The following is a 12,465-nucleotide window of genomic DNA, read 5'->3' as shown; positions in this document are numbered from 1 at the left end:
ACAAGAAATTTTTATTTTTTTGGCTGTAACAATTGGATAGGTCTAATAAAAGAAATCTGTGAAAAAGTTTAAAAAATGCTGATAAACACCAATTTTTCCAGGCTAATTGGATACCCCCTTAATCTGTCACAAGTTTATCTCTCTCCAAGGTTTAATAAATACCCCCTTATCCTGTACAGTAGAGAAGCAGGACCTTTTAAACCCTGTAGTCTAGACTGATTTATTAGTGAAAAAGTCAGCAAAATCATCTAAGATCTGCAGTGTCCGCAAGATAACTGAGGTAGACTTAAGACATGTGTGCTAAGGACCTAATTCAGACCTGATCGCAGCAGCAAAATTGTTCTCTACTGGGAAAAACCATGTGCACTGCAGGTGGAACAGATATAACATGTGCAGAGAGTTATATTTGGGTGGGGTGTGTTCAAACTGAAATATAAATTGCAGTGTAAAAATAAAGCAGCCAGTGATTTACTCTGCACAGAAACAATATAACCCACCTACATCTAACTCCCTCTACACATGTTATATTTGCCCCCCCCCCCCCCCCTGCAGTGCACGTGGTTTTGCCCATTCGAGAACAATTTTGCTGCTGCAATCAGGTCTGAATTAGGCCCTAAGTCTAAAAGTACTTGAACAAAAGATGGGGTACATTCTTGTTTCATGCCAGGATAGTCAATCACTCACTAAGACTTATTTACAAACTGTAAAAAATGTGTGCTTATATTGCTTAAGTACGCCTACATGTATAGTGAACATATTTTAAGATGTATACTGACCTCCTGGACTTTGTAAATACCCCTATAATATTAATATGTGCCTACATTTGTGGGTTGGCAGATACCCCACAAAATGTGCATGTTGAAAACAGGAGAAATTTTACTTCAACGCCCAACTAATTATCACTTTAGAAACACCCTATATCATTTAAATATTTCAGTTCTTTTCCCAAAATACTGATTAGTTCAGACTCATTTACAATGCATCCGGAAAGTATTCACAGCGCTTCACTTTTTCCACATTTTGTTATGTTACAGCCTTATTCCAGAATGGAATAAATTAATTTTTTCCCTCAAAATTCTACATACAATATTCTACATACAATACCCCATAATGACAACGTGGAAAAAAGTTTTTGTTTGTGATTTTTGCTAATTTATTAAAAATAAAAATCTTAGAAATCACATGTACATAAGTATTCACAGCCTTTGCTATGAAGCTCAAAATTGAGCTCATGTGCATCCTGTTTCCACTGATCATCCTTGAGATGTTCCTACAGCTTAATTAGAGTCCACCTGTGGTACATTCAGTTGATTGGACATGATTTGGAAAGGCACAGATCTGTTTATATAAGGTATAAGGTCCCACACTTGAAGGTGCATGTTTGAGAACAAACCAAGCATGAAGTCAAAGGAATTGTCTGAAGACCTACAAGACAGGATTGTATCGAGGCACAAATCTGGGATGCGGTCAATATGCCGCCGGCCGGAATCCCGACGGTCGAAATACCGACGCCGGAATCCCGACTGCCACAATCCCGACCGCCACAATCCCGACCGCCACATATTCTCCCTCCGTGGGTGTCCACGACACCCATAGAGGGAGAAAATAATAGTGTGCCAAGCGTAGCGAGGCACCGTGCCCGCAGTGTGGCGAGCGAAGCGAGCCCGCAAGTGGCTGCGTTCCGCTCGCCACCCCTCTCGGGATTGTGTGGTCGGGATTCCGGCGTCGGGATTTCGACTGCCGGGATTCCGGCCGGCGGCATTTAGTACTGATCCCACAAATCTGGGGAAGGGTACAGAAAAATATCTGCTGCTTTGAAGGTCCCAATGAGAACAGTGGCCTCCATCATCCATAAATGGGAGAAGTTTGGAACCACCAGGACTCTTCCTAGAGCTGGCTGGCCATCTAAACTGAACGATCGAGGGAGAAGGGCCCTAATCAGCAAGGTGACCAAGAACCCAATGGTCACTCTGTCAGAGCTACAGCATTCTTATGCGGAGAGAGGAGAACCTTCCAAAAGGACAACCATCTCTGCAGCAATCCACCAAGCAGGCCTTAATGGTAGAGTGGCCAGACAGAAGCCACTCCTTAGTAAAAAGCACACGGCAGCCCACCTGGAGTTTGCCAAAATGCACCTGAAGGACTCTCAGACCATGAGAATCAAAATTCTCTGGTCTGATGAGACAAAGATTGAACTCTTTGGCGTGAATGCTAGGCACCATGTTTGGAGGAAACCAGGTACCGCTCAATACCATCCCTACAGTGAAGCATGGTGGTGGCAGCATCATGATGTGGGGATGTTTTTCAGTGGCAAGAACTGGGGGACTAGTCAGGATAGAGGGAAAGATGAATGCAGCAATGTACAAAGACATCCTGGATTAAAACCTGCTCCAGAGCGCTCTTGACCACAGACTGGGGCGACGGTTCATCTTTCAGCAGGACAGTGGCCCTAAGCACACAGCCAAGATATCAAAGGAAAGGCTCTGTGAATGGCCTTGAGTGGCCCAGCCAGAGCCCAGACTTAAATCCAATTAAACATCTCTGGAGAGATCTGAAAATGGCTGTGCACCGACGCTTCCCATCCAACCTGATGGAGCTTGAGAGGTGCTGGAAAGAGGAATGGGCGAAACTGCCCAAAGATAGGTGTGCCATCATATTCAAAACGACTTGAGGCTGTAATTGTTGTCAAAGGTGCATCAACAAAGTATTGAGCAAAGGCTTTGAATACTTTGAATATGTACATGTGATTTCTTAGTTTTTTATTTTTAATAAATTTGCAAAAATCTAAAAAAAACAAAAAACGTTTTTCACATTGTCATTATGTGAAGAATTTTAAGGGAAAACATTAATTTATTACATTTTGGAATAAGGCTGTAAAATAATAAAATATGGAAATAGTGAAGCGCTGTGAATACTTTCCGGATGCACTGTATCTGGTCAGCTCTTAAGTTCTCATACATGTGTCAAAAGCATTGCCCAATCCAACATTCTCTCTGTTAATATGAAATCAGTAGACGTGTAAGTGGCAAACACAGGTATTCATTTTTCTGATGGTTTTTAGGATGTGAGCCCTATCTGTGCATTACTTATGCACTGTAGGACTAAAGGCTCAAAGATATAATAATTATCTACCTCTATTACTCGATTATATAGCTTTTTAAAGGTGTTTTACTATTGTGATTGTATATTTTCTCTCCTGCAGTGCAACATGTTCACCAAAGGTGGAAATGTACTCTTCTAGGTGTATTTACTAACTCGTAATGAGGCCCCTTTTAACTCAAAGTTTGCCCAGTAAACTCTTCTTTTTGATCTTCACCTGTCCAAACCATATACACCTACGTACAGTAGACACTTTTACAATCCACATGAATCTACCCAATGACACACAGAAACATACCTCCTAACTTTGAACGCTACTGAAGCGTACATATGTCCCAAAATGAAGGTGCGGGGCCTCATGACTAGGGGCGTGGTCTCATGGGAAGTGCAACGATAGCAAGCCACAACCCTGTTTTCATCACTGAGGGAGCATGCCCAGTGCTCTGTGAGCTCCTGCCCATGCCCCATGTCCCTGTTTCTAGTGGAATATACACTGCGCACATGCGCACAGTGGTTAATCAATGCTGAGCAGCAAGTAAGCAAGGGTCTCCAAACTGCCCACCCACCGCGGAAGACTGCGACCAACGGGTGGGACAGCGGGACAGTCCCTGAAAAATGGGACTGTCCCGCCAAAATCGGGACATTTGGGATACATGAAGAAATTAGGCACAGCTTAAATACCCTATCTTTATGCACAACCTAAAAATAGGTAAATTACATCCTTAAGGGGGGTACTCACAGAGCGATATTCTAAGCAATCTGACTAGATTGCTTAGAATATAAGCCTGATCGCTCTGTGTGTAGCCCTTACAGCAATAGCGATGCGCAGCCCCGCGCATCGCTATCGCTGCTGCTAGATTGGCCTGCCGTGCAGGCCAATCTAGCGGGTCGCTCACTTCACCCGCTGGGTGAAATGAGCGCCCCCGTCTCCCCCCGCACGCTCAGCACAGATCGCGCTGTGCTGAGCGGCAAGAGAGATGTGTGCTGAGCGGTTCGCTCAGCACACATCTCTCCCCGCATCGGCCCGTCTATATGGGCCTTTACTGTGTAAAACAAGTGTATCACAAGTTTACAAACAATGGCTTTTTCCCTGCCCAGCACTTTCCTGTCATTATTAACCTCTAATGTATGCAGATATTTAGAGATACCTGGGAGGGTATTTATCAAAACTCAGACAGAGATAAAATTGTGAGAGATAAAGTACTCGCTAATCAGCTACTACTTTACATTTGACAGGCTGTGTTTTAAAAAATTACAGAAGCTGATTGGTTGGTACCTTATCTCTCACAAGTTTATCTCTACAAGCTTTGATAAATACTCCCCTTAGTGAGTACATCTTTGATATTTTTTTTTTTGTACTGAATACATTGATTAGGAGGATGATAATTTTTTATGGCACTTCCACATAATATAGAAGTACCAATTACTTAAAATTGTGTACTCAGTACACTGCAATCAGATTACATGACACCCATTACAGGTAATCAAAAATAATATAACAACTTATCTGTTTTAACTGTAATGCAAATGTAAGCCTAAAATGTGAAAAACAATTCTGCTTAAAAATGAAAGCGCAAGCAGCACAAGTATGCCCTAGATGGCTTGCAGTGATGATCAATGAAGGTTATATCCCAATATTGCTAAAAGGGGCAAAACTGTACCGCACCAGCTTAAGAGCAGTTCTGTTCCACTTATCTAAATGTCTGATTGGTTGTTACGTTTTACAGCACACCATAAATATACAGGTTGAGTATCCCTTATCCAAAATGCTTCGGACCAGAAGTATTTTGGATATCGGATTTTTCCGTATTTTGGAATAATTGCATACATAATGAGATATAATGGTGATGGGACCTAAGTGTAAGCAGAGAATGCAATTATGTTTCATATACGCCATATACAAACAGCCTGAAGGTAATTTTGGTCAATATTTTTAATAACTGGGCATTAAACAAAGTGTGTGTACATACACACAATTAATTTATGTTTCATATACACCTTATACACACAGCCTGAAGGTCATTTAATAAAATATTTTTAATAACTTTGTGTATTAAACAAGTTTGTGTACATTGAACCATCAGAAAACTAAAGTTTCACCATCTCACTCAAAAAATTCCGTATTTCGGAATATTCCATATTACGGAATATTTGGATATGGGATACTCAACCTGTACTTGTGAATGATACTAAGAAAGTGTAACATGCATGACAAAAGAATATTCCAAATAATTATTTAAAAAATGTTACATGCATAACTGGTTTACAAACATTGTTATCACCTGCAGTCAGCTGTGCATTTAAATACACCAAGTGATTAAACAAACTCAGCAATGCATTGATCTGGACGGGATCAGTACTAAATGCCGGTGGTCGGAATCCCGGCGGTCGAAATACCGACACCGGAATCCCGACCACACAATCTCGACAGGGGTGGCGAGCGGAACGCAGCCCCTTGCGGGCTCGCTTCGCTCGCCACGCTGCGGGCACGGTGCCTCGCTACGCTCGGCACACTATTATATTCTCCCTCTATGGGTGTCGTGGACACCCACGGAGGGAGAATATGTCGGGATTGCGGCGGTCGGGATTCCGGCGTCGGTATTTCGACCGCCGGGATTCCGTCCGGCGGCATCTTGACCGGATCCCATCTGGACATAACCATCTTCCTTCATCTCTCCATCTCTCAGATACGTAATATCATCTAATCATCTTTCACATTGTATACTGTACCAGTCTGCACAAGAACTGTGTCTCTAATCCACACGCATTACCAGCTTCCATTCACGATTACAGGACTTTTTCTGGCTGTACTCTATGGAATGCCTTCCTACACACAATAAGACTTTCCTCTAGTCTCCAAACTTTCAAGCATTTCCTGTAAAATCAACTCTTTAGGCAAGCTTTCCCAATTCTAGAACTAACCACATAACCTACATAAGCAACCCTACCCAATTGGATCCCCTCTATACAATCCACACATAAAATATTTTCTCATTCTTCACTTTTAAATCCTCCTGACCCTAGGTCAACATTCCTGTGTTACTGGATCATACATCCCACCAGGAACCTCTGCAATCTTGATGGACCAATATACATTATGTAGCATCTATCCCTGTGTATCAATGCCTACTTCCCTATAGAGTGTACGTTTGTGAGCAGAGTCCTCTTACCTCTTTGTCAGTTTGTTATTACCAGGGACATGCAGTGAGGTGAATGGCTCAGGGGGCACTAGCTAGTACCGGAGCCAGATTTACACACAATATATGAGCCAAAGGTTTCATGTGGGCATTATACAGAGGTACAGCAGTATAAACTCCTGGAAATTTTGTGAGTTTTGATTACAGACGAATGTCCCTGACCACAAATAGCGGAAAGCAGGGACCGCATGTTGTGACCCTAGCAGTTCTAGAGAAACCAAAGATTAACGACTTTGGGACCCTGTTTCAGTCAATTTAGAAGTAATCTGTAACGTTTTCTCTCAAACTTTCCCTTATACTCATTTTAGTTGCCTATGCTGCTTTGCTATTGCAACCACTTGATACTTGACAATGCTTACCTAGTTATAATGTCATCGTCCTCATGTGTGGTCTCTTTCCCCAGCTGACAGTCACTGTCACTGCCATATCCAGATTTCAATTCGCGATCCGCTGATTCCATAAGCTCCAGACGTTGGGTAATGCTGCAAATTCGTGTACCTGCACGGAGGGGCATTGTGTGTGAGAATTGCCAGCTTCCTCCGCCACTCTCCGAGCGACATCCACCAAGAGAGGGAGCTTCCCCTGCTTGCAGCCGCGGGCTAGCCTGTCCATAACGCCAAGACACAGGGGAAGAGCGATTTGACATGCTGGAAATACTGCGAGGGTTGGCATCATCACTGTCATAACATGGCATATCCAGGGAGCTGAAACAGAATGTGTGGAATATTATTAATAGTTGATAATGCATGTTCATAATATATAACACATGAAGGGTAAAGGATATAATATTATACAATATTTCTGAAACAACAAATGTTCCACATATACTGTTATAGTTGTCATCGGGATAGTGGTATAACATTACTGGGATTTTTGTATTTTACATACTGTATCCCTATTTCAAGATCCACTTGGTTTAGAAGATACCCCCACCACTACTGGAAAACAATATGTACAACGTTTCTTTTTAAAACTTATTTTCATTTATTATTTCTGTTACTAGCAAATGAAACTCTACATGAAGATGTGGATAAGCTGAATCGTAGCTATTCAATATTCAGTATAGCAGAAATTGTAAGTTACACTGACACATCCAAACACATGGTAGACAAAGACCCAACATACTCAGTTTGTTAAGACCACTCCCAAATTGGGTAGAAATTTCCCTTTTCCCTGCTGCAAATTGGAACTGTTGCAAGGGATGCCTAATACCTGCTGTATACAGACCCTCCAACATGACCTCTTCCTTCTGGTACAAAATGCTCTAATTTGCTCTAATTTCCTCTCAATTTATGATTGCCATCACATGTGTTATGCTGGGCATACACTATACAATTATCTGGCAGATAAGCTGCATGGTTGGAAAGAAAATCTGGTGACGGATGAGAGCAAATGACAGTTGAACGGTTTTTGATAGTTTTCCTGTGTTTGGGAATAAATGGTTGATTGTCATTTGCTCTCATCCATTAACAGATCTTTATGCCAACGAGCCAGATCTGGCAGATGATCTGAAAGATAATTGCATAGTGTATGCCCAGCTTTAACTGATTGGAATGAAAATCTGGTAATGGATGAGAACAAATGACAATTGACCATGGATTTAACCAATTTGTATGAATGACAGTTTTTTCCCATTTCCAGTGTTTGGGAGCAAATGGTCAATTGTCATTTGTTCTCATCCATTACCAGATTTTCATTCCAACCAGCCAGATAACTGTATAGTGTTTGCCCAGCATACAACTAGTTAAAGCTGGGCATACGCAGGGCCGTCTTAACAGCAGTGTAGGCCCCTGGGCACAGCAATGCACTGGGTCCCCTACCCATCCTCTAGCGGTAGGGGTGGGGGGTGCTATCAGCGGCAGCTTTGATGCCTCGCAGGTGGTAGGGGGTGTTCTATCTTCCACTCAGCTTGTAGGAACTGGAGCAGTCATTTCTGCTAATTACTCCTTTACTGCACATATGGGGCTTAACTGTAGAAGGGGGTATTAGGCTGAATGAAGAAGCCCTGGTACATGACTTCCGGGGTGGTAGGGGGTGTTTAATACATAGGGGGTGGATAGTGGAGTGGGCTTAATAGTTATAATTTTCCGGTGGGAGGGCAGCTTGCTTGACTGCAGATATCTCAAGTTCCTGAAAATATATTTCTTAGCTTTGAATGGGATAAAATACTAGAGAGTCCCACCTTTCAGAAGGTACTGGGGACCTTGGGGATCAGAGTTCAGGAGCCAACGGAAATCTAAAACTGCATATTAGGTGTGTAGATCTGGAGCAGGGACCAGCTGCTTGAAGGCTGATATCTCTGGTTCTGGGCATAGTAGAGACAAGCTGCCAGTGTCCACCAAAAGGGGAGAGTCACAGCTTTTGGATTATACCCTCAGAAAAATTCAGAGTCAGACAGAACCCGAGATATCTGGCTGGAAAGAGCAATTAACAGGCTTGGATGGGGACCACTGCTTTCAAGTCGGATATCTCTGGTTCCCCAGGGCCGATTTTAAAAAATCTGGTACCCCAGGAAAGAGGGGACCCTCAGCTATCAGCCTATGGCCTGTATACTCCTGGGGCCCTTGGGCAAGAGCCCATTGAGCCCATAGGAAAGTCAGCCCTGGGCATACGCTATGCAATTATCTTTCAGATCATCTGCCAGATCTGGCTCGTTGGCATGAAAATCTGTTAATGGATGAGAGCAAATGACAATCAACCATTTATTCCCAAACACAGGAAAACTATCAAAAACCGTGATTTAACCAATCAGTGTGAACATCAGGTTTTGTCTGTTTTCCAGTGTTTGGAAGCAAATGGTCGATTGTCATTTGCTCTCATCCATTACGAGATTTGTATTCCAACCACCTAGATCTGGCAGATGATCTGCCAGATGATTGTATAGTGTATGTCCTGCTTTACTGATGAGAAAGGTATTTCAACACACATGACTGCAAACAAAAACTAAGAGAGAAATCCAGAAGCAGAGCATTTTATATCTGATGGAAGGGGTCATGTTGGAGGGAATATGTACACCTATCTGTCAATATTACTAAGTGGAAATATGGAACAAAATTAGTAATTTCCACAATTTATACAAACCACCTGGGGTCTTTCAGAGTAACCAAACTGATTTTGCAAACTGAAAACTGGGAAAGCTTATAAATCAGGCCTGTTGGCAGGTATGTAGAATACTGTGTCATTGAGGCATATATACTATATATCAGGCTTAGGTACCCTGCTGTCACAATACTGCGCCCCAACCTCAGATATGCCAACCTGACGTTTTACTCAAGGTGCCACCACAAAGAGTAATGGAATGGCGCTCTTGTGATCACCAGACACTTAAAAAATCCACAGTTATTACACATAAGTAGCATGGGTCTCTACAGAAATGTGCATTAATAGAACACAGAGATAACACTAATACAGTTTTAGGATTTATTAAGAAAATATCTCCAGGGTTAAATCACAAAGGAACTGGGTAAATAAACAAGACTTACATTTGTGGAATGCACAGATTTACTTCAAGAAAATAAAAAGGAATACAAATCAGAACCCTGAATTATCTTACTCTGAGGTTTAGGTGAACTGTGTGGGGGAAGACCACATGAGGCAGAATACTTGACCACTCCTAGCATGAACCTACTCCCTTGTAGAGTGAACCCAGAGTAGTGTCTGCTTCTGATCATTATAGTTCCACAACCACCCTCCTTCCAGCAGCCCCCTCCCTCTCCAGGCTGCAATGGACTGCTTCCTTTGTTCTCACAAGACCTGTATAGATGCAAATTAGGTTGTCTCCAGGGACACCAAATGTCATTTATCAATTTTGTTTAAGAAACATTTTTATGGCAGGAAATCTTGAACGAAGGGGACTGATAAGCTCACGTTCTTCCAGCCTGCCTGTCTGTGCCCAAAACTTGAACAAGGGCCCCCCTAATGTGAAAAACAAACACTGATTTCAAGGAAGTTTTAACCTTCAAACGAACCTTAGTAAACACCTAGTTCAACAAGTAGCTTACACAATGCAGACATAGTTTTGAAACTAGCACTTGATACCAAACAGACATTTATAAAATATACAATTGGGAGCACTATAATAATTCAAGTCATGGTTACGGATGGGTTATTGTTCATAGGACCGTGTGCACAGTTTACCCAGGGCACACCGACTGCATAGTCATAACACGTGACTTTTAGGAACTGATGTAACCCATCGCGTCTGCCATGAAACATGTGTATTTAATGTATTTTTGTCCAGTTTCACTGCTCACCTAGCACAGCATCTTTTCCAAGGAATAAGAAATTTCTATTTAAAACTGTGGCATAAACAAAATTTGTGGTAGAATCAGGTGCTCAGAGAAACAAGTAAGGCCCATATAAGTGCTTGTTCCAATATCAGCATTTCAATGAGACCATGATCACTATACCCAGGGGTGTAGTATTGTATGCCGGTGGCCGGGCTCCCGGCGACCAGCATACCGGCGCTGGAAGACCGACCGCCGGCATACCGACAGCGTGGCGAGTGCAAATGAGCCCCTTGCAGGCTCGCTGCGCTATTTATTCTCCCTCCAGGGGGGTCGTGGACCCCCAAGAGGGAGAAAAAGTGTCGGTATGCCGGTTGTCAGGATTCCGGCGCCGGTATACTGTGCGCCGGGATCCCGACAGTCGGCAAACTGAAGACCACCCGTACCCAGTATGCTGAGAATAGAGCAAACGTTGGGATCATATAGGGGTATATGCAATTGCGGTCGAATTCGCGGCAATTTTCGCCGTTTTTTAATTCGACTCAATTCGACAGGTGAATCCCGGAAGGTGGCTTCCGGAATTCACCATATTCAATGAAAAACGGATTCGCCAGAGTCGCGGGCGAAAATCGGCCGATTTGGCGGATTTTGCCGCGATTTTAAAAAATGGTAAAAAAACGTGAAAAACCCGAAAAAAAAATGGCGTGGGGTCCCCCCTCCAAAGCATAACCAGCCTCGGGCTCATCGAGCTGGTCCTGGTTCTAAAAATGCAGGGGAAAAATTGGCCAGGGATCCCCCGTATTTTTAAAACCAGCACCGGGCTCTGCGCCTGGTGCTGGTGCCAAAAATACGGGGGACAAAAAGAGTAGGGGTCCCCCGTATTTTTAACACCAGCATCGGGCTCCACTAGCTGGACAGATAATGCCACAGCCGGGGGTCACTTTTATGCCGTGCCCTGCGGCCGTGGCATTAAATATCCAACTAGTCACCCCTGGCCGGGGTACCCTGGGGGAGTGGGGACCCCTTCAATCAAGGGGTCCCCGCCACCCAAGGGCCAGGGGTGAAGCCCGAGGCTGTCCCCCCCCATCCAATGGGCTGCGGATGGGGGGGCTGATAGCCTTTTGTGATAATAAAAAGATATTGTTTTTTCCAGCAGTACTACAAGTCCCAGCAAGCCTCCCCCGCAAGCTGGTACTTGGAGAACCACAAGTACCAGCATGCGGGAGAAAAACGGGTCCGCTGGTACCTGTAGTACTACTGGGGAAAAAATACCCAAATAAAAACAGGACACACACACCTTGATAGTAAAACTTTATTACACACTACCGACACACACATACTTACCTATGTTGACACGCCGACTGCCACGGTCTCCGACGATCCGAGGGTACCTGTGAAAAAATTATACTCACCTTCCAGCGTCCAGAGATAAATCCACGTCCAGAGAGTAAAATCCACGTACTTGTTTAAAAAAAAAAACACGCAAAAACCCGCTCCATACCGGACTAGAAAGGGGTCCAATGCTTTCACATCAGACCCCTTTCTCCCGAATGCCGGGACATCACGTGACTCCTGTCACTGACGTCCCTTCAGCCAATCAGGAAGCGCTACTTCCGTGGCGCTCACCTGATTGGCTGTGCGCTGTCTGTACTGTGACAGCACATCGCAAAGCCGCTCCATTACTTTCAATGGTGGGAACTTTGCGGGTAGCGGTGGGGTCACCCGCCGGTCAGCCGCTGACCGGCGGGTGACCTTACCGCTAGCCGCTAAGTTCCCACCATTGAAAGTAATGGAGCGGCTTTGCGATGTGCTGTCACAGTACAGACAGCGCACAGCCAATCAGGTGAGCGCAACGAAGTTGCGCTTCCTGATTGGCTTAGAGACCTTTCTGTGACAGCTGTCACTGACAGGTCTCATTCGTGGAAAGGTGTCCCATGTGTCAG

At 43.8% G+C, this 12,465-nt stretch overlaps 1 protein-coding gene and 1 long non-coding RNA gene across 5 annotated transcripts in view; one reads left to right on the top strand and one right to left on the bottom strand.

Moving 5' to 3' along the window:
* Positions 1-6,935, top strand: part of LOC135042013 (uncharacterized) — a 28,279-nt gene extending 21,344 nt beyond the window's left edge. The window contains exon 3 of the long non-coding RNA XR_010235357.1: positions 6,700-6,935. This is a non-coding gene — a long non-coding RNA (uncharacterized LOC135042013). The remainder of the gene's footprint in view (positions 1-6,699) is intronic.
* NAV1 (neuron navigator 1) overlaps positions 1-12,465 on the bottom strand; it is a 468,103-nt gene that overhangs the window by 327,880 nt on the left and 127,758 nt on the right. For all 4 annotated transcript variants that reach the window (XM_063954974.1, XM_063954975.1, XM_063954973.1 and 1 more), the window contains one exon: positions 6,656-7,000. In XM_063954974.1, the coding sequence (XP_063811044.1) occupies positions 6,656-7,000 (345 nt within the window). The remainder of the gene's footprint in view (positions 1-6,655; positions 7,001-12,465) is intronic.

The sequence above is a fragment of the Pseudophryne corroboree genome, chromosome 2, assembly GCF_028390025.1.
Source record: "Pseudophryne corroboree isolate aPseCor3 chromosome 2, aPseCor3.hap2, whole genome shotgun sequence".
Classification (NCBI taxonomy): Eukaryota; Metazoa; Chordata; class Amphibia; order Anura; family Myobatrachidae; genus Pseudophryne; species Pseudophryne corroboree.
Note: the sequence above shows the minus strand (reverse complement) of the source record. Positions and strands in the feature narration are given on the sequence as shown.